The 27,797-nt window shown below is 32.9% G+C and overlaps 2 protein-coding genes and 1 long non-coding RNA gene across 6 annotated transcripts in view; 2 read left to right on the top strand and 1 right to left on the bottom strand.

Annotated features, from left to right (window-relative positions):
- Positions 1 to 172: 172 nt before the first annotated feature.
- Positions 173 to 16,316, top strand: tert (telomerase reverse transcriptase). Its single transcript, XM_048203423.1, has 16 exons — positions 173 to 959; positions 3,739 to 4,843; positions 4,990 to 5,176; positions 6,391 to 6,544; positions 6,804 to 6,971; positions 7,058 to 7,219; positions 7,288 to 7,377; positions 8,654 to 8,736; positions 8,988 to 9,101; positions 9,461 to 9,532; positions 9,607 to 9,792; positions 12,132 to 12,255; positions 12,579 to 12,640; positions 13,239 to 13,363; positions 13,719 to 13,856; positions 15,953 to 16,316. The coding sequence occupies exons 1-16, from the start codon at positions 702 to 704 to the stop codon at positions 16,054 to 16,056; spliced, it is 3,132 nt and encodes a 1,043-aa protein (XP_048059380.1). The 5' UTR covers positions 173 to 701; the 3' UTR covers positions 16,057 to 16,316.
- Positions 16,317 to 18,648: 2,332 nt separating this feature from the next.
- Positions 18,649 to 27,306, bottom strand: slc6a18 (solute carrier family 6 member 18). Its single transcript, XM_048203422.1, has 12 exons — positions 26,248 to 27,306; positions 24,423 to 24,563; positions 23,831 to 23,968; positions 22,203 to 22,384; positions 22,019 to 22,129; positions 21,829 to 21,941; positions 21,617 to 21,745; positions 21,384 to 21,540; positions 21,108 to 21,312; positions 20,879 to 21,038; positions 19,387 to 19,549; positions 18,649 to 19,243 (listed from the first exon to the last, which is right to left on the bottom strand). Exons 1-12 carry the CDS (start codon positions 26,390 to 26,392, stop codon positions 19,025 to 19,027), a joined length of 1,863 nt encoding a protein of 620 aa, XP_048059379.1. The 5' UTR covers positions 26,393 to 27,306; the 3' UTR covers positions 18,649 to 19,024.
- LOC125276028 overlaps positions 22,289 to 27,797 on the top strand; it is a 43,038-nt gene continuing 37,529 nt past the window's right edge. For all 4 annotated transcript variants that reach the window (XR_007186569.1, XR_007186570.1, XR_007186568.1 and 1 more), the window contains exons 1-4: positions 22,289 to 22,427; positions 23,866 to 23,996; positions 24,378 to 24,543; positions 26,270 to 26,399. This is a non-coding gene — a long non-coding RNA (uncharacterized LOC125276028). The remainder of the gene's footprint in view (positions 22,428 to 23,865; positions 23,997 to 24,377; positions 24,544 to 26,269; positions 26,400 to 27,797) is intronic.

Below are 27,797 nucleotides of genomic sequence, written 5' to 3'. Positions count from 1 at the left end.
CTATAAACTGTAAATATATATTTATTTAAATATGTATATATTTCTTAAATTTATACATGCATGTGTGTGTGTGTGTATATATATATATATATATATATATATATATATATATATATATATATATATATATACATACACACACACACACACACACACACACACACACACACAGAATATATAATTATACACAGAACACACATATATTACGTAAACACAGACTTTTATTTTGCTAACAATTAATCGTTGCATATCCCTATTAAATACAGTTTTCGTTTATCATTGTTCTCATTTATTTTGTTTTATTTTTGTAATGTGGTTGTAAAGTCATAATTTAGTTATATTATAGCACTGTTTTTATCTGTTTGCAATTTAGTGTTTTTACATGCTTATTAAAATTATTTAATTACAATTAATGAATCGCACGGATAAGACTTGGAAAGGAAGTATGTAGTTTCCCGCGAAATCCGTCCCCACAGCTCTTAAATGAATTTTACTGTTAGGCTTACGGTAGTGATTTAGGGTCAAAACAGGGTTTGTAAAATTGTTTTATGATGTACTCGCTTATTATTTAAATTATGTTGATTTCGAAGAAAAAAAAGTTTAAGTAGCTTTAAATATTCGTTTTTATTCGTCTGTACATCCGGGTCCTGCGACAGACGAATGATTGGCAGAGGCGCAGCGCGGGAAGCTCGAAGCACCGGATGAGGGAAACACAAACACGAACACGCATGTCTCGACGTGACTCGACAGATAGCGGTTTCAAATATGTGTTCGGCATTCTGCGGTCATTATATCCAGTCGTGCAGACTCTGGAGGAATTCACAGACGGGCTCGTGTTCTCTGATGGCCGGAAACCGGCTCTGCTGGAGGAAAGAGACGCACCGCGCTTTAAAAATCTCGTCAGAGGGCTGATGATATGCTCGTTCACGCCACTACAGCAGCTGCGCGTTCCCGCACAGGTACCTCACACCTGTTTGTGACAGTTAATTTGTTTACACATCAAAACAAACTGGAGATTCTTATTATATATTAGTTACTAGGAATCTCGTTAGAAAATGTCCTCCTGAGTCAGAGTTGGAAACGTCTTGGAAAAAAAATAAAAATTATATTAAAAAAATGTTTTTCCACAAATTTTGCATGTATGCAAATTGCATAATATCCAAGGTACACATTTTTAGTAATTGTACAGTTAATTCTCATATTGTATTTTCAGAAAATTTTGGAATATTTTCCCTCTCCCCACATTTATCACTACCGAAACACAATAATAAATAATTTAATAAGAAGAGTCACATTGATCTATTAATATTTTGTTTACATCTATCTTGTAAATATATTTTTTGCTATTTTTTAATAAAGTTTTCACAGGTAAATCAATAACAATTACAACTTTAACAATATTTCAAGTGTAATTTATGAGATTTGTTGCATTTTGAATCCAATCTTTCTTCGTAAAAGTCATAAAGTTTATCAAGCTGATTTCAAAGTGAAGGATTCATTAGTTTGAATAAACATTGAACCAAACACTATAATAACATCTATACTTTATTTTTGACAAAACATCCCAGTTTCGGTAGTGACCACATCACATGACACAATTTATCTCACATACTAAAACACTAATGATTTGAATAATAAAACCTACTGAAATTCTAATGATTTGCATAACTAAATGCTAAAATTTTGTTTTTTTTCCCCTCACAAATAAACGATTATGTGTTCCCTTTTGTCAGTACCGAAACATGTGGTAAAGTTTCGGTAGTGACAATTTTAGATACTTTTCAGTCATCAGCACATGGTTATCTAGTTCTGAACAGTTGTACACATAAAAAAACCCTAAATTTTCTTGAATAACCCTCAAAAACAATGATGTCACTACCGAAACTTCACCACGTTTCAGTCGTGACTGTTTCGGTAGTGACAGTTTTTAATACTTTTGAACTCAAAGATGGTTATCTAGCACAGTTCTGAACTGTTTTACACACATATAAACTAAATTTTATGGACCAACAAAGTTTGCTTAATTGCAGAAAAAAGGTGTTTGTTAGTGACGTTCCTTAAAGTTGCACACAGATTTTCAGACATTTGAACACATTTAACTCAGAATGATGATCTATCTGCTGTGAAAGAGAGGCTGTGAGAGGAGGAACACAGGAATTTTCCTGATCAAGTGTGTCAAAATCAGACTCAGACAATGGACTGAAACACACACTGTTTCGGTAGTGACACGAACATGCAGGACACTTTTTTTTTTTTTTTTTTTTAACATAAAGTTTCATGATTTAAAAGATAAAATATAAAATTTTTTTTTAACTTCACTTTAAAAAAAAAAAAAAATCTTTTTTTTTTAAATAGTGGGAAAAAATGCAAAAATTATTTCAATATAATTTTCTCAAGTTGAAATTTAGGGGTCAGGGTTCAGGACAGACACCTCCCAATTGAAAGTACCCAATAAATGATTATTTTATATATATTAATCTTAGTGATCTTTTAAATATTATTTATTGGGATTCAATAGATAATAGGAGGATCTTGGTAAACCTCTAATATTTGAATACTTAAATGCTTTTTAAATGTGTTTTCTTTGGTTGTGGGACAGCAGTCTGCACCAATTCTGGCCCATATATCATACTTGTATAAGCCCGTTTCTGCCACATAAGGAAAAAAATCATGCATTGGTAAATCTTAATTATAAAATGTCGAAAAAAGTATGACATGTTAAGTCATATATGAGATTGAAAAGTCGAAATTCTGACTTTCTGTTATAATTATGATGACTTTGCCACAATTTCAACTCTTTATATCATTAATACGACATTAAAAATTCAAAACTATGACTTTCAGTTTCTACTTAGTATGTCATAATTCGACTTAGAATGACAATTTAGGTTTAGTGAATTTAGTGATTTTATGTCATAATTTCAAAAGGTTTTTCAGCAAAGTTTTGATCATTTAGAGCAGTGTTTCTCAACCCCTAGTGGTCCTTGACATAATGCCAGGGGGACCTTATAAAATATCTGAATATGAATGTTTGTATATTTTGTCATTTGACATATTCCCATAAAAGAAGAAGATAATATATGTATTAGGGCTGGGTAAAAAATATAGATTTCTCGATTTGAATCGATTCTCATTTTTACGAACCGTTATCGATTCTTAAATCCCAGGAATCGATTAGTCTAGTCTGTTTTCAGTTGATGAATGAGCAGAATATGTAGCGCCTCCCATCCAATAAATCGCAATAATTTTTGTTACTTTTGATATGAAGCAAAGTCTCAGATTTCAAATGACGTCCATCTTATTATGAGATTCAGAAAATAAATACCGTTTTGGTGCTGTTTAATGTGGCGTGACAGATCGCTTTAGCGCCTCAGTTAAAGAGAAGCATGTGATCATCCTCTCCTCCACTTTAATACCAGTTACAGCGAAATAAACATGTATGAACATCTGAAGGTATGTTAAAATATACAGTACAACTTACTGAAATCCGTATCATGTCTCGTGTAATCGCTCAATCAGTGTTTCAACCTCGATAAAACAGCTTCAATGTCACGTTACGTCACATTTACCTCAGAAAAACATATTCAGTGACCATAAACTCATTAGTCAGATAGAAAAGTGAACTCTAGAAATCAACATTATGAAAATTAAAACAACAATATGGAAAAGCAACAATATGTAAATTATGAAAGTAAATGTGATGAAATGTTAAATGACATGTTACGTGTCTTATATCAGCTCAGCACTCTTCCGGAGGTTTTGGCGTTCACCCTGAACCACATTAAACGGAAGAAGCTGAGGAACGTCCTGGGATTCGGCTACCAGTGCAACGACGTGACGGCCTGTTCGGATCCCTTCCGATTCCACGGAGATGTTTCCCAGACGGCCGCCTCCATCAGCACCAGCGAGCTGTGGAAGAGGATCAACCAGCGTCTGGGCACGGAGGTCACGCGTCACCTGCTGCAGGACTGCGCCGTGTTCGCCACCGTCCCGCCCTCGTGTCTGCTGCAGGTGTGCGGCGAGCCCGTGTACGACCTCCTGCTTCCGCGCTCCTGGTCCGGGTTTTTCCTCAGCCACGTCTCGCCTCAAACGTCCTTCGGCGTGGTGCGGAAAAATCCCGCTGTGCCGCGGAAGACGGTCGCGAGAGACGGTAAGGAAATAGTCTTGAAAAAGAGAGCGAGAGATGAAGATGATAAACAGCCTGCGATGAAGAGGCGAAAGGTGATTACGGACGAATCCGACGGACCTTCGACCCAAAGTCACGGATCTCAGAGCTGGAAACCCGCGGATCAGCGGCCTCCTCGACCTTCACACTGCTCGATCCGTGTTCTGAGCATGCTCTATAATGGGCGGGGCATGAAGGGCTTCCTGCTCAACAGGAAACTGAAAGGTGTGGGCGGGGCTAGACGGCTGCAGGGGGCGGATCTCGTCCGGATGATATTCCTCCAATCGGATTTTAACGTGTCCGACACGCAACCGAGACCGAAGAAACTTCCCAAGCGATTCTTCGCCATGGTGCCCCTGTTCAGTCGACTCTTACGCCAGCACAGGAAGTGCCCGTACACCCTGTTCCTGCAGAGGAAGTGCTCGGGGACTCCAGACACGCAGGATATGGAATCGCTGCTGAAGTCGCATTTCTCCGCTTACAGGGTGTATCTGTTTGTGAGGGAATGTTTGTACTACGTTATTCCTGAGGAACTCTGGGGATCCCAGGAAAACCGGCTCCACTTCCTGTCCAATGTGAAGAAGTTCCTGCTTCTGGGGAAATTTGAGCGCCTCCCGTTGGTCCAGCTGATGTGGAAGATGAAGGTTAAGGCCTGCCATTGGCTGGGACTCAAGAAACGTGTGTCTTTAACATTCTTCACTCTTAAAATATACAAATAAAAGTCAATTCCTAATATTAATAAAAGCTAATAATATGCTAAATCAACGCTAAAGCTGTAGTTATCAGGCTGTAATGACTGTTATTGACCAGATGTGGTGCTGCAGGTCACTGCGCGAGTGAGCACCGCTACAGAGAGTGGATCTTCGGTCAGTTTCTGGCCTGGACGTTGAGCGGGTTCGTGGTCGGTCTGGTCAGAGCGCAGTTCTACGTCACCGAGAGTATGGGACAGAAACACGCGCTGCGCTTCTACAGGGCTGAAGTGTGGAACAAACTACAGGAAATGGCCTTCAGGTGCGCAAAACAGTCATGTGACTCTCATGACACCCAACAAGAACACGTCAAAAGAAATGAGAAAACATTTTTTTTTATTTTGTGAAGTTTTCATGACACACATTATAAGCACATTTTTGCTCACTTCTCATTATAGTAAATAAAAATTTTTTTTACTATTTATACTATTTATTACAATAAATAGATAGATTACTGTTCTTTTAAACTTAAATGTTTTTTTTATTTACATTTATTTGATATTTTTAAATTATTTTTAGATGCTTTTAATTGAAAATTATATAATTGAAAATTAATATAAATATATTTCAGTTTTTACACAGACACGCATTACCAAAGGTTCGAAAAATAGTAAACACATTTATGATGTTAGAAATTTTTTCTCAATAAAATAAAATATATTCAAATAGAAAAGTTATTTTTATATATATATATATATATATATATATATATATATATATATATATATATATATATATATATATATATATCTTTGCATTTGAAAAATAAATATTACTGACATATTTCTACTAAATAATGTATTACTAAATATTACAGTATCTAATTTATGGTTAAGATTAAAAACTGTGCACCGTTTTTTTGTAATATTTATCATTTTTATGCACATGTATACATTTAAAATAAATATTCATAAATTTTATATATATATATATATATATATATATATATATATATATATATATATATATATATATATATATAGTAATATTTATTATTTATATATTTTATTTTTTATAAAATAAAATATTTATAAAAGATTTTTTATAAAATAAATATGCATAAATTATATGTATATTTATATATATATATATATATATATATATATATATATATATATAGTAATATTTATTATTTATATTTTTATTTATATATATTTTATTTTATATATATATATATATACACACACACACACACACACACACACACACACACAAAATAAAAAATTATATATAAAATCAATCTTTGCATTTGAAAAATAAATATTACTGATAGTATTCAGTAACATCTGAAAATATAAATATTACAGAATCTTATTTATGAAACTTTATATAATATTTATCATTTTGATGCATTTATATATGCATATATATATATATATATATATATATATATATATATATATATATATTACAGAATCTAATTTAATTTTAAATTTTGATTTTAATTCTGGACCGGTTCTGGTGGTTTGTTTGCAGAGTTCATCTGTCTAAGGGCCAGTGGAGGGCGCTGTCTCCTTCTCAGGCCTTGAAGTTCCCAAAGACCACAGTAACATCCCGAATCCGGTTCATCCCGAAGGTCAGCAGCATGAGACCCATCACTCGACTCACAGGAACCAGAGAGTCTCTGCAGGTGCGTCACGAGCGTTTACACTCAGTTTACAGGCGAATTCAGTTCGTCTGGAGTCACATTACAGCTCATTCAGGATTTGAGTGGTTGAAGTTTCTCATTCGGCTGTTAGTTTAGTACATTGTGAATGTATAAGGGAAAGTGTGTGATTCACATGTGTTAATGTTTGTTAATAAAAATAAATTTGTGTTTTTATGTGGAAAGTAGTGTGGTTGTGTATGTAATGTTGTTAAATGATAGATTAGTTTGTGTTTTTGAGCAGCATTTCCAGAGTTGCGTGCGGGTCCTGCTGAACGTGCTGAACACGTGTGTGCGCTCGGCCCCGGGGCCCATGGGATCCACCGTCTGGGGTTGGCAGGACATTCACAGAGTCCTGAAGAACTTCAGCCCGCAGCAGAAGAGCTCGCCGCGCCCGCTCTACTTCGTCAAGGTCAGAATAATCCTAAATAAATAATAAATCATAAGGCACCAGTTCTGTTTCCCATCATTCTCTGTGTGTGTGTGTGTGTGTGTCAGGTGGACGTGAGCGGGGCATACGACAGTCTTCCTCACCAGAAGCTGGTGGAGGTGTTGGGTGAAGTGTTGGGTCCGTTTGCGGAGCAGAGTTTCTTCCTGCGTCAGTACGCTCGCGTGTGGAACGACCCCAACCAGGGCCTCAGGAAACACTTCTGCACAAAGGTGTGTGAACGAACGCCAGCGCTGAAGATGAGAGAAATGTGTCCGTGTGCTGATGTGTGTGTGTTCAGGCGGAGATGTCCGAGCCGCTCAACATGAAGGGGTTTGTCGTGGACGAGCAGGCCAGCGGTTCCCTGCGCGACGCCATCCTGGTGGAGAGGGTGAGACATACGTATTCATTTATTGTAAAACGACGAGCATCGCAAGCAATTTATTAGTGCTGGGCAATTAATCCCATTTGATATTTAATTGCAAATTTGGCTTCCAATGATTAAATGTTAATCAAGATGAAATGTTTACATACTCATTTACATTTCTACGTTTACATTTCTCAACGATTCTCGTTTTGTCTTGTATTATAAATCACGTGCACACCTTTCCTTTACAACAGGCAATGTTTACACCACTAAAAGCCAAACTAACTTAAGTGTAGTGTGTATATATATATATATATATATATATATATATATATATATAATATAATATAATATAATATATTTATTTATTTATTTTTAAGTTTTTACATTTATTTAAAAAAACATTTAATTTATATTTATTTTTTTATTTCATATATTTTGATTTATATTAATATTTAATATATTTTTATTTATAATCACATATATATATATATATATATATATATATATATATATATATATATATATATATATATATATATATATGTATGTATTTATCTGTGTATTTATTTGTTTAATTCATTTATTTATATTTGTATAGTTTTTTTGTGTATTTTATTATTTTTATGTATTTTTTATACATTTATGTGTATTCATTTTAATTCATTTATTTATTTTAATTTATTTTTAATCCATTTGTTATTTTGTTTTATATATGTGTATTTTTATTTTTAATTCATTTATTTTTATGTTATATATGTATCTGTGTGTTCATTTATTTTTATTTATTTATTTTTAATTCATTTGTTATTTTGTTTTATATATGTATTTGTGTATTTATTTTTATTTAATATATATGTGTGTGTGTATTTATTTCTTTTAATTTTTATTTAATTCATTTTGTTTTGTTTTATATATGTATTTGTGTGTATTTATTTATTATTTTTATTTAATTTGTTTATTTTTATACTTGTGTATTTATTTATTTTAATTTTAATTTTTTTTTTATATATACAGTATGTATATGTATATTTATTTATTATTTTATCTTTCATGTAAAACAATTCAAAACACAAATATAATTCTATTAAAACACACTTTTTTTTTTTTTTTTTTTTTTTTTTAAGTTGAATAAATGCATGTTTCCAAAGTCAATAAATCTCAATGCTGTCAGAAATAATGATGTTTTTCGCCCTGTTATTGAGCTCAACATCAGTGTTCAGACAGTTTAATCAGTTTTCTAGTTCAGATGACAGAATGGCAGCAGATCAATAAGTGTGTGTGTGTGTGTGTCTCTCAGCACTCGTCTGAGGTCCGCGGAGGAGACGTGTTTCAGTTCTTCCAGAAGATGTTGAGCAGCTACGTCATCCATCATGACAATAAGTGAGTTTAATTCATTCAGCCATCAGTTTTCCATTTACATTACATTTACATTTATGCATTTGGCAGACGCTTTTATCCAAAGCGACTTACATTGCATTATACTATACATTTGTATCTGAGTATGTGCAATCCCTGGGATCAAACCCATGACCTTGGCATTGCTAGTGCCACGCTCTAACCACTGAGCTACAGGAAAGCTTTCCCTGTGACTCTGTCGAGTGATGATGTCATCAGCGGCTCCTGTGTTCCAGAATGTTCCGTCAGGTGTGTGGGATTCCGCAGGGATCTCCGGTGTCGGCTCTGCTGTGTAATCTGTGTTACGGACACATGGAGAACTCTCTGCTGAAGGGCATCGCCAAGGGAGGGTGAGAGCATGCAAAAACCCTAATAATCAGTTTATAATCTTTAATAATTCATGTTACATTAAATTGTGTTCAGAGTAAATGCAAATGAATATGTGAATTGGATTGAAAATAGTCCAAACCTGTATTATTTATATACTATTATAGTTTTTATTAATATTTTGAATTGGCTTTTAATTTTAATTTATTTTTATTTTAATATAAAATATAATTCAGTTTCCAGTTAGTAATTTTAGTGCATCTACTTTCATCTAATATTTATATTTTATTTCAGCTTTCAGTTAAAAACAGTTTTTAATAGTTAGTTTTAGTAAACGATAATAACCACTAGGTGTCATGTTTTCATGTGTGTGTGTTTGCAGGTGTCTTATGCGGCTGGTTGATGATTTTCTGCTCATCACTCCTCATCTGAGTAAAGCCACAGAGTTCCTGACGTACGTCCACACGCCACAGCTCTGACCCACACACGTGATGTCATCACGCTCGCTCACCTCTGTCTGTCTGTCAGGACGCTGCTGGCCGGCGTTCCCGATTACGGCTGTAAGATCAACCCTCAGAAGGTGGCGGTGAACTTCGCGGTGTGTGAGGAGTGGGTGAGCTCGGGGGTCAGCGTGTTCCCGTCCTGCTGCCTGTTCCCCTGGTGCGGCCTGCTGCTCAACACACACACGCTGGACGTCTACAAGGACTACTCACGGTGAGGCGTCTCTCCTGACGCTATCAGGCTGTAAATCAGGGAGGGACGTCTATCTTATCTGTGATGCGCTTATACTGCAGCGATGAGGCTCCTGAGATCATAATCCATACGAGTGTCATCACCATAATGTTTTATGTAATCATTCCAGCCTGCAGTGAAAAGATCAATTTGAGGTGACGCGTCATGGATTATTGACAGGGAGAAGGAATGCGGTTGCTAAGGTGTTCAGAGTGGTTGCTAAGGTGTTTTCTGGTCGAAGCACATCACTATGAGTACATCAATAATTGTTACCGAATAGGTTTTCAAACACTTCCACCATTCGTTACTATAGTTAAATAAAACCATAAACGTTTTTGTTGCTTAAAAAATAATAAACATCAACTGAAATAAAAATAAGTTTAAGGTTTTTTATATTTCAGCTAGTTGTCCAAGGAAAATTTTCTGATCTTCATTTAGTTTAACTTGATGTACTGAAATAACTTAAACATTAATAAACACTATATAAACATATTTCTTTTTAAAAACTAATAAAAATCACAAAATCCCCAGAGTTAAATCAACTCTGCTCAGAGAACATATAAAAATAACACTGAAGCATAGTTAAAGTTAATGAGATAATATGATGTTTGTAGAGTTGTTTATTCAGATCTTAAGAGATTTAATGTCTTTTATCTTCAGTTGAGTTCATCTAAGGCTGTGGCTGGACGTTATTTGTAGTTATTGTGTTTCTCTTCTGTGATTCTGCTTGTTAACAGCAGGCGTTCATCAATAATGCTCAATCATAACTTAATTATCTCATTAACTTTAACTCTGCTTCAGTGTTACTTTAAAACTATATAGAGAGGGACCGTATGTAATCTGAGCAGAGTTGATTTAACTCTGGGGATTTTGCTGTGTATAATTACTAAAACCTTAACTAAAATAAAAAATATACAGTACAGTCCAAAAGTTTGGAACCACTAAGATTTTTAATGTTTTTAAAAGAAGTTTCGTCTGCTCACCAAGGCTACATTTATTTAATTAAAAATACAGTAAAAAACAGTAATATTGTGAAATATTATTACAGTTTAAAATAACTGTTTTCTATTTGAATATATTTTACAATGTAATTTATTCTTATGTTGGCAAAGCTGAATTTTCAGCATCGTTACTCCAGTCTTCAGTGTCACATGATCCTTCAGAAATCATTCTAATATGTTGATCTGCTGCTCAAGAAACATTTAATGTGTACAATTGTACAAAATATTTGAGTACAATATTTTTTTTTCAGGATTATTTGATGAATAGAACGTTCAAAAGAACAGTGTTTATCTGAAATCTAATCTTTTGTAACATTATAAATGTCTTTACTGCCACTTTTGATTGATTTAATGCATCCTTGCTGAATAAAAGTATTCATTTCTTTAATTTCTTTTCAAAAAAATAAAAATAAAAATTCTTACTGACCCCAAACTTTTGAACGGTAGTGTATAATGCTACAGAAGCTTTGTATTTCAGATAAATGCTGTTCTTTTGAACTTTCTATTCATCAAGGAATCCTGAAAAAAAAAGTACACAACTGTTTTCAACATTGAAAATAATCATAAATGTTTCTTGAGCAGCAAATCATCATATTAGAATGATTTCTGAAGGATCATGTGACACTGAAGACTGGAGTAATGATGCTGAAAATTCAGCTTTGCATCACAGGAATAAATTACTTTGTCAAATATATTCAAATAGAAAACAGTTATTTTAAATTGTAATAATATTTCACAATATTACTGTTTTTTACTGTATTTTAATTAAATAAATGTAGCCTTGGTGAGCAGACGAAACTTCTTTTAAAAACATTAAAAATCTTAGTGGTTCCAAACTTTTGGACTGTACTGTATATATATGAAATTAAAAATTAATTCAAAATAGGAATATAAATTTTCAAGTATTTTTGCATCAAAATGAATTTAGCATCAAAAAATTTCTTAGCTTTTAACAATCTAGATGACTAAACTATCGCTGCGTCTGAATATGCCTACTTCCATACTATATAGTAAGCGAAAAACAGTATGTGAGCCGAGTAATGTTCATAAAACAGTAGGCAAAAGTCCTCTGATGACCTACTACTTCCTGCGAGATTCTGAAGTGCGCAATTCGATGGACACTTTACTATCCCATGAAGCCATGGAAGATAACGCTGTAGGTCACATGACAGTGACAACATGGCAGATGTAGTACGTCAGAAAATCATTCATACTATATAGAATATGTAGTCGCAAAGTAAGTTTCAAATCAAATCTAGTACCTACTATACAGTTTTTCTGATGCAACATATGTAAATGATCTCTGCTCCGCCCTCTTAGGTATGAAGGCCTATCACTGCGCTACAGCCTGACTCTAGGCTCCGCCCACTCGCCAACCGCGGTCATGAAGAAGCTGCTGTCAGTCCTCAGTCTCAAGTGTACCGACATCTTTCTGGACCTCAGGGTGAGTGACCTGGAACGCTGGAATCTCATTGGCCTACAATTACGCATATTAAACACCAAATACGCTCTGATTGACTGTGATTTTTCTCACTTTCATAGAGTGTAGCTAGTAAAAATCCCATAGGGGAATTGATGTATATCAATATGTACATATGGGGTAAATACTTCTGGAGCCAAAGTCACTGAAAAAGTGGTGTTGTGATCTTTTAAGAACAGAAAAATGAGTAATGTTACAATCTGACTCTTATTAATATTCATGAGTAGTGTGAGAGGATCAGGGTTATTGAGGAGGGTTTATTCATCATGTGTCTGATGTTTCTCCAGATGAATTCAGTGGAAGCCGTTTACAGAAGCTTGTATAAGCTGATTCTGCTGCAGGCGCTCAGGTAAACTGTTCAAAAGCTTGCCATAGGTAAGATTTTTTGTTTTTTTTGAAAGAAAATGTATGCTTTTATTCAGTGAGGACACATTAAATTGATCAAAAGACCTTTATAATGTTATAAAAGATTTTATTTCTGTTCATCAGAGAATCCCTGAGAACGAATCATAAATGTTTCTTGAGCAGCAAATCAGCATATTAGAATGATTTCTGAAGGATCATGTGACACTGAAGACTGGAGTAATGATGCTGAAAATTCAGCTTTGATCACAGGAATAAATTACACTTTACTATATATTCACATAGAAAACAGCTGATTTACATTATAAAAATATTTCACTATTTTTACTGTATATTTGATCAAATAAATGCAGCCAAGAGACAAAAACAATCAACTTTTGAACACTAGTGTAGTTGCTTTGTCTTGGTGGCAAAAGTTTAACACGAACACAGATCTGAGTTACTCAGACTGTGATGTTTGAATGTTTAGTGGTGAATGATTGTGAGAAACTGAGCGGTAAAAGATTCCATTCACTGCAGAAACGACCCACAGTAACCATCAGCCCCCGAGAATGAGTGACGCTCGTGTCTGTGTGCGTTTGCAGGTTTCATGCATGCGTGAAGAGTTTGCCTCTGGGTCAGAATGTGGAGACACACCCGTCTTTCTTCCTGAAGATGATCTGGGCGATGGCTCGAGTCACGAATAAACTCATCAGACACACAAACACAGGCAAGAGCACGAGCAGACTGAGCTAGAAACATTAAAAACTGAAGTTGTACTGGTATTTTCTGCTCTGTTGTGTCGTATATATGAGTGAAACGCTTTGCAAACAAGAACAAATGTAGGGCAGGGCTTGATTTTGTTTGTGGGGAATTGATTGGATGCTTGTGGTTTGCTATTGGTGGATCTCATGACAGGTTGCCCCGCCCTCATCATCAGAGAACAGAAGATATTCAAGATTCAAGACTGAGGAACATGAATTTAACACAATAATGATAAATCATTTATAATAAACACTGCAATATTCCATTAAATAAAGCAAGAATTGTCCGTTTGGTGACGTTCTCACGGTGTTGTCCCTCAGGTCTGGTTCTGGGCTCTCCGGACGGCGGAGGCGTTCTGCAGTATGAGGCGGTCCAGCTGTTGTTCTGTCTGGCGTTTGAGGTTGTTTTCACACGGCATCGATCGGTTTACCGCAGTCTTCTTCCTCCACTGCAAAAACGTACGTCTGCGTCAAACTCTTGCAACACAATCTTCTGTGTTTTAGGCTGTTGTTTGGTGTGGAATGAGGCGACAGATGCATTATGGGTGTTGAGGCTGTAATAGCAGTGCTATTTTAGTGTCATTAATATACTATTACAGTATTTATTAATATTTTTGATTAGTACTTTTTTTTTTTTTTGTATTTTCTGTTTTAATTTTAATTTTACTAAATAGTATTTTTTATTTTATGATACTTTTAATTCATTTTTATTTTAGTAATTTTAGTACTTCAACTGAAACAAAAAAAAAAGCTGAAATAAATTAATTTTAACATTTAAAAAAAAAAAATAATAATTTGCGTTAACTATAACAAGCTTATTTACTTAAACGACTTAGAGGTCGAGTTGCGTTAATAAAACTCCATAAATTTTATTCATAAACTAAAAATATAAATATAAATATGGAAACCATAATTCAGTGTGATTCAGAGATATTTTAGTATTATTTATGTTATTTTAGTTTTATTAATATTTTATATATATATATATATATATATATATATATATATATATATATATATATATATATATATATATTTATTTTTTTTATTTTTTTTATTTTTTTTATTTTTTTTTTTACGGAAGAGGATTAGGGCCAAGCAATAATAAAAAAATAAAACCATCTCGAGATTAAAGTTGTTAAATTTCGAGGAAAAAAGTTGAGATAAAATGTTGAGAATAAACTCGTTAAATTACGAGAAAAAACTTGTTAAATTTTGAGAAAAAAGTCGAGATAAAATGTTGAGAATAAACTCGTTAAATTACGAGAAAAAAGTCGTTAAATTACGAGAACAAATTCGTTAAATTATGAGAAAAATGGCGTTAAATTTCGAGAAAAAGTCGATATAAAATGTTGAGAATAAACTTGTTAAATTACGAGAGAAAAAACTCGTTAAATTACGAGAAAAAAGTCATTAAATTTTGAGAAAAAACGCATTAAATTTCGAGAAAAAAGTCGAGATAAAATGTTGAGAATAAACTTGTTAAATTACGAGAAAAAAGTCGTTAAATTACAAGAAAAAACGCGTTAAATTTTGAGAAAAAAATCGAGATAAAATGTTGAGAATAAACTTGTTAAATTACAAGAAAAAACTTGTTAAATTACGAGAAAAAAGGCATTAAATTATGAGAAAAATGTCGTTAAATTTCGAGAAAAAAGTTGAGATAAAATGTTGAGAATAAAGTCATTAAATTATGAGGAAAAAATACTTTTTTCTCGTAATTTAATGACTTTATTCCTAACATTTTATCTCTACTTTTTTCTCGAAATTTAACAACTTTAATCTCGAGATGGTTTTATTTTTTTATTATTGCTTGGCCCTAATCCTCTTCAGTATATATTAATGTTGAATTAGCTTTTATTTTTATATTTTCATTGTTTTTGTGAATTTTGCTTGCTGATTTTGTCATGTGTTTTTGTCATTTTTATTAGTTTTGGTTGTTTAAATACTACTATTTAGGTTTAATTTATTTTTAGTTTTAGTTCTTATTATTTAATTTCCCATGTAGTAATTTTATTGCTTTAGTTCTACGTAAGCATATTTTAGTTAATTGCCAAGGGGACATTTCTTAGTTTTCCATCTAAAAGATTTATATTTTATTTCAACTAAAATGTTTTTAATAGTTGTAGTTTTAGTTAATAATGATAATAATCAGGTGTGATTTCAATGTCATATTTTTAAAATCATGTTTAATAGCCATATTCCCACAAAAGACCTAAACAACCCTCAATCCACCAATCAGGGACGTCGCTGTTACTGTGGAAACAGAAAGCAGAGCTTTTAGAGACAAATGACACGTTTACACTCTTAAATGACTAATGATTTTTGTTAATGTGTATTTGACTTATTTTATGCTTATGGAGGAAAAACAATGGAAAATACTTCCAGGAACTTGGACTGTCGGAAAATATACGAGCGTTTCGTAATGTGAACATCTTCTGTTACAGTTTTGCTAATGATTTGCTCTGTCAGGTTTTTATTCGGGCTATAGTCTTGTTTCTGCATCATAAATGAGGTCCTGAAACGTAATGGAGTGTGTGATCTCTGTGCTTCAGGAAAGAGGCGTCTTCAGCGCGTGCTCCTCGGCATCAGACTGGCACGCGTCCGACAGGCCGCCACTCCCAGAATCCCTCAGGACTTTAAAACCATCCGGACGTAGAATCGTTTTCTCGTGAAAACGTTCTGCTCCAGCTTTGTTTTTATTCGTCTCCTGCAGCAGCTGACTAAACAGATCTACGCCGAGTGTAAATTGTTGATGGATTGTCGTTAAACGCAGCGAGAGATAAGAGACGCTTGTAAACTAAAGTGATTCATTTCAGTTCATGTTTATCTGATATCTGCATGTTCATGTTTGTGCTTTAAAATGTAAAAAGAATCAGTTATTTCAACACAGAAAATAAATTAAGTTCATCGCACAAGTGAGTTGTTTAAGTTACTCAAACAAAAGGACATTTCCTGCAAACCAATGAAATATTTAGTTTAATTTGATGAAGTTTATCATAATCAACCAACCCTTTAATGTGTGTTTTGCAGATTTTACTCTTGAATTAGTGCCGAAAATGTGTAAAAACTCAACAGGAAATGCACTATTTGTAAAAATAGCATTTTTATTCTTATAAACGTTGAAACAAATTTTATCAAGCATGACATTTTCACTGAAGTGAATGAGTTGATTGACAGATGTTTTCAGTCACATGACGACACTCAGTTTTATGCAGCTGTAAACGCCTGCGCTCGTTATTCTGGTTAATAACTGACTGAACTGAGGGAACGTGATCCGTGAGCGAAACACGTTTGAATGGAAATGTACAAACTCTCTGATGTCTGTAATGTGTGACCAGATGATGAGATTCTGTGCAGCTGCTTAAATATAACATTAAAGAATCAAACGTTTGTCTTGGAGGAACTTTTTATGTAGTAAAACATTGATCTGCGCTAGAATCGCTCCAGCTACTGCGTCAAGTCAACTCAAGCATCTGAAAACACTTCAAAATGTGTATATATCACTTAGACAAATGTTAATTTAATAAGGATGTTAATTCTTAAACACACATATATGCACACAGTGCTGGGTAGTAATTGATTGCATGTAATCAGGTTCCAAAAATTAAGTAATTAGATTGTATTGCATTTTAAAATACTCGTAATCGGACTACAGTTACTTTTTTATTGATTACATATATTATTTGAATTATCACTCAGAGAGTTATTTAACCTTGCATTACTTTCTCTGGAAAGCTTTTGTCTTTCAAACACATTAAAATGTATAAATTCACATCATTTATTTCATATTTACTGTACATGCAGTGCAGTGAACCTCTTTGACCTGATATATTTACTAGAAGTTCCTCCTGAGAATTTAACTTTAATAAGTTAGGTCAATAATAATGGATAATAAATTTAAGTTCATATTCTCTGATGTTGGTTAATGGTCACATGACATGCATTTTTGTTGTTTTATTTTTATTTGTTTTTATTTTAAAAATGATTTACTTTAATTTAAAATGTTTATGATGTAATTACTTATTAGCATTTCATTAAACTCACAAACCCCTGCAGTGGGAAATGTAATGTAATATTTAATGCACTTTAATGTTGTTGATGACAAATAATGGAATATATTTTCTTTCTATTTGTATTTTTCCAACAATATGGTACAAGATTATCCTATTCAAATCAATGCGATAAACCAGTTTAGTCAAAAGTAATCTAAAAGTAATCTAAATGTATTCTAAAAGTAATCTAAAAGTAATCTAAATATAATTTAAAAGTAATCTAAAGGTAATCTAAAAGTAATCTAAATGTAATTTAAATGTAATCTAAAGGTAATCTAAAAGTAATCTAAATGTATTTTTTTATGTAATTTGGAATCAGTATTCGAATACAATTTGTAAGTAATCTGCCCAGCACTTTAATTTAAAATGTTTATGTTTAAAATGTAAATGTTTGTTTTCATTAAACTCACAAACCCCTGCAGTGGGAAATGTAATGTAATATTTAATGCACTTTAATGTTGTTGATGACAAATAATGGAATATATTTTCTTTCTATTTGTATTTTTCCAACAATATGGTACAAGATTATCCTATTCAAATCAATGTGATAAACCAGTTTAGTCAAAAGTAATCTAAAAGTAATCTAAATGCAATTTAAAAGTAATCTAAAGGTAATCTAAAGGTAATCTAAATGTAATTTAAAAGTAATCTAAAGGTAATCTAAAAGTAATCTAAATGTATTTTTTAATGTAATTTGGAATCAGTATTCGAATACAATTTGTAAGTAATCTGCCCAGCACTTTAATTTAAAATGTTTGTTTAAAATGTAAATGTTTGTTTTCATTAAACTCACAAACCCCTGCAGTGGGAAATGTAATGTAATATTTAATGCACTTTAATGTTGTTGATGACAAAATAATGGAATATATTTTCTTTCTATTTGTATTTTTCCAACAATATGGTACAAGATTATCCTATTCAAATCAATGCGATAAACCAGTTTAGTCAAAAGTAATCTAAAAGTAATCTAAATGTATTCTAAAAGTAATCTAAAAGTAATCTAAAAGTAATCTAAAAGTAATCTAAATGTATTCTAAAAGTAATCTAAAAGTAATCTAAAGGTAATCTAAAGGTAATCTAAAAGTAATCTAAATGTAATCTAAATGTAATTTAAAAGTAATCTAAAGGTAATCTAAAAGTAATCTAAATGTATTTTTTAATGTAATTTGGAATCAGTATCCGAATACAATTTGTAAGTAATCTGCCCAGCACTGTATATGTACATATATATATTGCACGTAATATTTTTTAATATTTAAATTAAAAAAACAATTAAATAAAAAAAAAAATCACTAAAAATGAAATCACTATTTTGAGTTTTGTAAACATGATATTTACACCTTGGAAATTTGTCGAGCATCTTGCGTTTTTTTTTCCACATAGTTTAAGGACAAACTTTTGTCACTAATATATATATGTAATTTAAATAATTTCCAGATGTAGTGAAGTCAAATTTCAGAGTTGTACTAAAAACTGGTTCTTCCTCGGGCACACGTTGGTTTAAAAGTAAAAACGTGCTTAAAATCCAGGGATGGAGTTTCAAGAGTTTGTTTCGAGGGAGTGGCGTCTCTTCTAGAGCGCTTTGAAGCTCTCAGTCTGAGCGTCGGGTGCGAAGGCCTCGTTGCTGTAGGGGTTGGGGTAACCGCTGCCGGTCTGCGAGCGCGTTTGCCGTCGGATGAGTCTGTAAGCGGCCACGATGGGGATGGAGAGCACAGGAACGGAGCTCAGCAGCACACAGATCGCAAACACCCAGTCCGAATACGGCTTCACCTCCGACTCCGGGAAGTTTTCCTGCAGGTGACGGACATCAGAGAAACATGAGCTTGGATTTTCATTTTAGTAAGTGTGTTTTAAGGTCATTTTAAATTTGCATTTTTTTATGATTTAATTTAATTTGTTTTATTTTTTATTTTTATTTTAGTATTCTCACTCACATATTTGGGGTCCCAGGTGGGATACGTGGGGTGTTTCTGGACCTGGACGGCGACGTACGCCACCAGAACCACCAGCAGCATGAGGGGACTGATGCCCATCCAGCACACGCGCCAGTACAGGTTCGGCCTGCGTCCCGTCATGTTCTCGATGTCATCGCTGAACCTGAAACACAGACGCCGTCTGTCAGTCTCAGACCATCTCATGCTCAGTCGTATCATCTGATACTGAGACTCAAACATGCCAAAACCCTCGAGCTACAATATTGAGATTAGTTCATATTTCAGTCATTTTTTATTTCAATAATTGTTCATGGTTCTCTGATGTCGATTAATGACATAAAGCTAAACAAATAAAATATTAATCTTTTTATTTTTTTATTTGAAAAGTTTTACTTTTTTATGATTTTATTTTGATTTTGAAATTTTCATTTTACATTTATATGATTAAATATGTACAAAGGTTTTAATTTTGTTTTATTTTAAAATATTTTTATTTTATAATATTTTAGTTTTTATATTAACTTTTAGTAAGTGTTTTATTTGTATTTTTTAAAATCGTTTTAATTTAACTTGTTTATGATTTACATTTTACTTTTAGTAAGTGTTTTGCATTTTAACATTTTAAAATTATGATTATTTTTACATTTTTATCATTTAATTTAATTAGTTTTTGTTATTGTTCTTTTTAATTGATTCTAATTGCACATTTGTTATTTATTTTTAGTAAATGTTTTTGTAGTTAATTTATTTTTGGATTTTTATGATTTAATATTATTTTTAATTGAAAATTATTCATTTTAAATATGTTTATTATTTAAATTGAGTGTTTTTTTTGTATTTTACAATTATTTTAAGTTTGCATTTTTCTGATTTAATTGAATTTTGTTTTATTTTTTATTTTAAAATTATTCATTTAATTTGATATTTATGATTAATATTAGAAAGTGTTTTTTTGTATTTTAAAATTATTCATTTTAATTTTACATTTTTATTTGTTTTTTACAGTTATTTTAAGTTTGCATTTTTCTGATTAATTTAATTTTCTGTTTTATTTTAAATTTTTATTTTATTTTAATTATTATTTTAATTTTGTTTTATTTGAAAATTATTCATTTTAATTTTACATTTTTGATTTGTTTTTTTTACAGTAAGTTTGCATTTTTCTGATTTGTTTTTGTTTTTATTTTAAAATTATTCATTTAATTTGATATTTATGATTAATATTAGAAAGTGTTTCTTCTATTTTAAAATTATTTATTTTAATTTTGCATTTTTATGATTTAATTTTGTTTTATTTGAAAATTATTCATTTTAATTTTACATTTTTGATTTGTTTTTTACAGTTATTTTAAGTTTGCATTTTTATGATTTAATTTAAGTTTTAATGTTTTTTTATTATTATTATTATTATTAACTGTTTTCATCCACTCACAAACCTGTTTTTTACTGATGGCATTGCTTGCTTTAAAATGAATAAATTAATTTTCCTTACTGTTTCATTCCATAGAAGCAAACGACTCCGATGATCTCGAAGAAGGCGATGACGAGGAGCGGGACGGAGCCCACGTAACTGTTGAAGATCTCCAGCCAGTAGTTCCCAGATCCCAGCGTGAAGATCAACGCCACCAGGAAGCTCAGCACGCAGATCAGACCTATATTAGCATATCATTAACATACGCCCTCCCTCATTTGCATACGGCCTGTGTTTTAGGATTCGGTACCTGTGAAGAGCTCTTTGGGCATCCACTTGGGCACCATGTGCAGGTCGAGCAGCGGCGTCAGGACGCCCTCCAGATTCCCAAACATGGAGGACAGACCCAGACTGAACAGCATGACGAAGAAGAGCACGGCCCACACCTGAGAACCCGGCATCTCCGTCACCGCCTCCGTGAACACGATGAACGCCAGACCCGTTCCTGAAGCACTCTGGGTAAGAGACAGGCGCGTCAGCCCTCGCACACTTTACATTCAGCAGAAAAGTCTTGGTCTCGGTTTACCTGGTCCAGGAAGTTCTGCAGGTCGCAGTGCTTCAGGTTCAGACTGGAGACTTTATCCGGATCCCTCGAGTTCAGATAGCTCAGCCAGTTCTGGTAGTTCTCACTCGTGATGTTTTTGTCCGCGATGTCGAAGGCGTTGGTCAGATCCAGGATGTTACTGCAAACAAACACAAACCTGTCAGTTTAAAGACACTCGACGGCACATTGCTGAAACTGCAGTGAGTTCGTGTCACCCGTCGACGCAGCTGTTGAAGTTGCTCGTGGCCTTGAAGCCCAAGATGGCGAATATGGGAATGGAAGCGTAGAGAGACGTGGCGCTGTTAATGCATCCGACCAACACAGCGTCTCGCTCACAGTTATTCCTGTCGGAAGCACATGAGTGTGTCTAAGTATAATAATGTATATTCAGTTAAGAACTGATAAAACACTGATTTGACACTCTTACTTTTTGGGGTTGTAGCTGGAGAAGGCGATGAGTCCTCCGAAGGCCAGAGACAGAGAGAAGAAGATCTGAGTGGCCGCGTCCAGCCACACCTGAGGGTGCGTCAGCAGCGTCCACTGCAGAGAGAAGATCACATGACTCCTGAATCTCCTGCAGGTGTTTATATACTGCACATCTGTGCTGTGAGACTCACGTCTGGTGTAAAGAGGTACCGCAGACCGTCGGTGGCCCCTGGTAACGTGAGGGCCCTCACTAGGAAGATGGTCAGCACCAGGTACGGGAAGGTGGCGGTCACGTACACGGCCTGCGCAATCACCACATTAACCATCAGCGTGATCCACTAACCACAAACAAACTCGGATAGTGTGTGTCGTCACCTTCCCGATGGTCTCGATGCCCCGTATGAAGCAGATGTAGACGATGCTCCAGGCCGAGGCCAGGCACAGGACGAGCCACCACTGCAGAGAGCCGCTCTGCTCGATGTCTGGAGAGATGTTCAGCGTCTGTCTGTACCAGTAGTAGTTGACCGGTGTGCTGAGCACACACTCCTCCACATAACCTGAGGACATCAGCACGCACATTACAGCTCTGCACACACTAATGTGAGTACATGCTGTTATACAGGTTTATTTTTTAATGTATTTTTATATACTTTTTATTTATATTTATGCATTTGATTACTTTTTACTTTTTATTTATTTTTAATGTATTTATACTTGTATTTTTTATTTTATTTTATATTGATTTATTTGAATGTATATTTATTTATTTTTGTTTTATTTATTTATTTATTTATTTATTTATTCTCAATGTATTTATAATTATTTTTAGATTTATCTTATTTTTATTTATTGTTAATGTGTATATATATTTACTTTTTATATTGATTTGATGTATTTTCAATGTATTTATTTTATTTTTATTTTTAATGTATATTTATTTACTTTTTATGTATTTTCAATTATTTGTATTTGTAATGTTTATTTTTAATGGATTTTTTTAAATATTTTTATTTATTTTATATGGATTTATTTTAATGTATTTGTTTTGACTTTTTATTTATTTATTTTCAGTGTATTTGTACTTTTATTTAATGTTTATTTTTAATGGATTTATTTATATTTTTGTTTATTTTATATTGATTTATTTTAATGTATATTTATTTATTTGATGTATTTATAATTTTATTTAAATTTTAATGTATATTTACTTTTTATTTATTTCCAGTGTATTTATACTTTTATTTTTTAATTTATTTTTCTTATATTTTGTTTTTTATATTGATTTATTTGAATGTATATTTATTTATTTTCAATGTATTTATACTTATTTTTAGATTTATCTTATTTTAATTTATTTTAAATATATATTTATTTTCTTTTTATGTATTTTCAATTATTTGTATTTGTAATGTTTATTTTTAATGAATTTATATATTTATTTTATATGGATTTATTTTAATGTATTTGTTTTGATTTTTTTTATTATTTATTTTCAATTTATTTATTCTTTTATTGTTTATTTTTAATGTATTTATATTTTTGTTTATTTTATATTGATTTTAATATATTTTTTATTGTATTTATTTATTTTCAATGCATTTATAATTGCTTTTGTTTTATTTTCATTTATTTTTAAAGTATATTTTTATTTATTTTTAATGCATTTATTTACTAATTTTATTTATTTATATTTATTTTATTATATCATTTACTTTTTACATATTTATTCATTATTATTATTATTATTATTATTATTATTATTTATTTGTTTGTTTTTCAATTGAGGTGTGAAATATTATGTTCTTGACAGGCTTTGTGAAAATTGCTCCATTTATTTGACTAGTTAAATTTTATTCAGATTTTAATGTGAAAGAATCGTATTTATCCATACAGGGCGTATTTCATTACTTCCTGAACATCATGCTTCTTCCTTTAGTTTTCATGATATTACAGTAATGAGCGTGTAGTGACGATCATCTGTTTTTGTGTTTGTGTGTCTGTACCCGTGTTGTTGTCATTGACGGGACATCGACTCCAGGGCAGCGGCTCCTCGAACGAGTGGAAGAAGTACCACAGAACCCAGGCCAGAATCATGTTATAAAACAAGCCCACCAGGAAGGAGAGGAACATAGACGCCACACCTGCCAACACATCACTGCTCTTCATACTGTAATAACTGTATAACCACTTTTATGAACTCATAAAGTAGTTGATATACAATAACGCACATCAAACATTTGCTCATGGAAAATCACAGACTGTTAGATCAGTCAAAAGTGTGGAATAATTATGATTTTTTTGTAAAGAAAGCTCTATTTATTTGATCAAAAATACAGTGAAACATTGTTAGAATTTAAAATAGCTGTTTTCTATGGGAATATATTGTAAAATGTCATTTATTCCTGTGATCAAAGCTGAATCTTCATTATTCTAAACTGTTGACCGGTAGTGAACATCACAGTACATCTGTGTAATATTCAACACCAGTGTTTATCTATTCAGAGAAAAATCAAGACCACTGATATGATTTCATCTCTTTCTGTCTGTCAGGGTCTGTGACATGCAGATGACCGTGTGACTCCAGCGGTCACTCACCCACTCCACCCAGCAGAGGAGAGATGGAGTGCCAGACGCCGATGCTGCCCTTCCTCAGGCTCTGACCGATCGCCAGCTCCAGATACAGCAGCGGCAATCCCTCGAAGACCAGCGCGATCAGGTACGGGATCAGGAATGCACCTGACACACACACAGGTCACAACCTCCAAATGTGGGTATTGAAATACTGATATTGACTTGATACTTTGACTAAGAAATATTGATTTTTCTTCTCTGCATTTCTCCTCCTAATCTATTTGTCAGATAAACCTGGCATTGTTCAATACCAGTATTTTTGGCTCTTTGCCTTAAGTTGGATAAAGTGTGCTAAAATGTAAATGTAAAACACTTAATACTTTAATTGATACATTTTTAAAAATAAAGGTTCTAAAACATATTTCGCAGTGATACCATAGAAGAAGCATTTTTGGCTCCTTGAAGAACCATTCAGTGATCAGTTCTTAAGAGAACCATTATTTTCTTAGTGTGAAGAACACTTTAATAATCTAAGAACTTTGGAAAGATTCCATGGTTGTTAAAGATTCTTTATGGAACCATCAAGAACTTTTGTTTTTAAGAGTGAATCTGGAACAGTGTTTTGTCGTCATGTTTATACTTAAGAGTGACATAAGAGCACTTACTGTGATCAATTCGATTATTACATAACATGATTTATTATTTATTAACTTTAATTTTCGGGAAGGAAAGGTAATTGCTTTCAACTTTTTCACTCATTAAATGACTTTTTGATAACAGGATGGTTTGATTAGTTAGCAGACCTAACAATGAACAATACATTTATTTATCTTAATGTGATTTCAGCTTTTACTAACACTTTTTTAACATCTAAAGGATCTGTTAGCGTTAGTTAATAACAATGAACAACTGTATTTCTATTAAAGAACATTAAAGAAATGCATGCTGTAAATAATAAATATGTGACCCTGCTCCACAAAACCAGTCATAAGGGTAAATTTCTTTTCTGAAATTGAGATTTATACATCATCTGAAAGCTGATAAATAAGTTTGGATATTTGGCTGAGATACAACTATTTGAAAATTGAGTGTGCAAAAAAATCAAAATATTGAAAAATTCAAGTCCTTAGCAATGCATATCCACTCACAAAAATACATTTTTGATATATTTACGGTAGGAAATTTACAAAATATCTTCATGGAACATGATCTTTACTTAATATCCTAATGATTTTGGCATAAAAGAAAAATCGATAATTTTGACCCATACAATGTATTGTTGGCTCTTGCTACAAATATGACTAGTTTTGTTGCCCAGGGTCACATTTATTGTTTGTTGTTGGTTCATGTTAGTTAATGCATTAATGTTAACTAATCAGCCCTTATTGTAAAGTGATGCCCAACTTTTAAACAATTTTTATACTGAAATTGCTATGTTCTTCCTCAGTCTTGTTTTCCAGCACAAATATATAAACATACTTAAATCAAGATGCATTTACTGGAGAAGCAAAATGAAAAATTGTTTTATGAAAAATGCATCAAAATTAAGTGAGTAAAACAAGAGCAAATATTCACCAGTGGAGTCAGAAAAATAAACTTAATTCAAAGGAAAAACAAGATTATGATCATTTTTAAAAGTCTTAATATCTTCAGTCATTTTGCTTCTCCAGTAAATGTATCTTGATTTCAGAATGTTTAGATATTTGTGCTGGAAAACAAAACTGTGGAAGAATATAATTATGTCAAAAACAGACGGATATCCTCCATAGACATCCATCTAAAATCATCTTCGGTTTTATTCTCACTGTAATGAAAATCTGCTGCACAAAAGCTAAAATAATAAATTCACCTCCTCCGTAAATCTGGCACAGATACGGGAATCTCCAAACGTTCCCGAGTCCCACGGCGAATCCGATGCATGTCAGCAGATACTGGACCTTGTTGTCCCATTTGGGTCGTTCCTGAGCGCTGGAGGCTACGCTGGCCGTGTCCATCCTGACGGTCAGTGTGTGTGTGATGATCTGATGGGTGTGTTGTGTGAGGTGTTTGATTCCAGATCCAGTTTAATGTGTAACCGCCGGAGTCAGGAATGCTGCTCAAATCCATGTTTTCACTGTAAAAACAAACCGCTGCGGATGCAAAGGTTGCGAGTGAGTCACTGCTGTAATTTCTTTATAGTGCTCATTATGTTTTTATTTCATTCGACTTAAAACAAAGTCCTTTCTTGCAATCGAGAAGTGCAGAAAAAAAGGCACTTTATTTAATGTGTTCCTGTCACAGTGTGTTAATTAACTACACGTGCATGTTGCTCGTAATTATGCATAAAAGGCTGATTTTAGTGTAGTGATATCACGTGTAACAGGGACGCTGTGAAATAAAGCGTTACTTATGAATTCAGTTCAATGCGTTCTTCAGTTTGATTGTGCATCAGTGTGTTTGAGCAGACCGAGGAGGTCTGAAGATGGAGAAGAACAACTCACTTTTACTAACACATCAGTGTCACCTCAGCCGGTAACTAGGGTGCTCTGGCTGGTTGCTAGGTGAGCAGCACCGGCATCAGCTGCTCATGACTTCATCGTGTTGTGTTGTCCAATGGGTCACTGATAACAATCTGTTTCTAGCTCAATAATATTTATCTGCTCGTAGATTATAATCTCTACTATCAGCTTGAGTAAAGGAGACCCAAAACTCATTAGATGGACGATAAGGATACTTTTTGATTTCATTTTTTATTGCACACACACACACACACACACACACACACACACACACACACACACATTCTATATAGAGAAAGATAGCTCTTAGACATAAATATATATACACACTTCAGTTCAAAAGTTTGGGATTGGAAAGATTTTTTTTTTAATGTTTCTGAAAAAAGCTGCATTTATTTGATCAAAAATACAGTAAAAATAGTGAAATATTATTCCAATTTAAAATAACTATTTTCTATGTGAATATATAGTAAAGTGTAATTTATATCCAGTGATCAAAGCTGAATTTTCAGCTCCAGTCTTCAGTGTCACATGATCCTTCAGAAATCATTCTAATATGATGATTTGCTGCTCAAGAAACATTTATGATTATTATCAATGTTGAAAACAGTTTCATATTCCTGTGGAAACTGATATTTCTGATTCAACTGATTTTATTCTTCAGGATTAGGATCTTCTAGCAAACATAAAATTACCTCGGATATCCAGCGCTAGTTTCGACAACATTGTCTTTCTTCCTTTGAAGTTGCAGTGAAAAAGCCTAGAGCTGCGTCCCAAATCACGTACTGTTGAGTAGGTACTACATTTGAATTTAAATTTACTTCACGACCATTGAAAAAATACTGTACGAATGCGTGTAGTATGAATGAATTCGGACGTACTACATGTCACATGACCTACC

This window comes from Megalobrama amblycephala, linkage group LG9 (assembly GCF_018812025.1).
Source record: "Megalobrama amblycephala isolate DHTTF-2021 linkage group LG9, ASM1881202v1, whole genome shotgun sequence".
NCBI classification, from domain to species: Eukaryota; Metazoa; Chordata; class Actinopteri; order Cypriniformes; family Xenocyprididae; genus Megalobrama; species Megalobrama amblycephala.
Note: the sequence above shows the minus strand (reverse complement) of the source record. Positions and strands in the feature narration are given on the sequence as shown.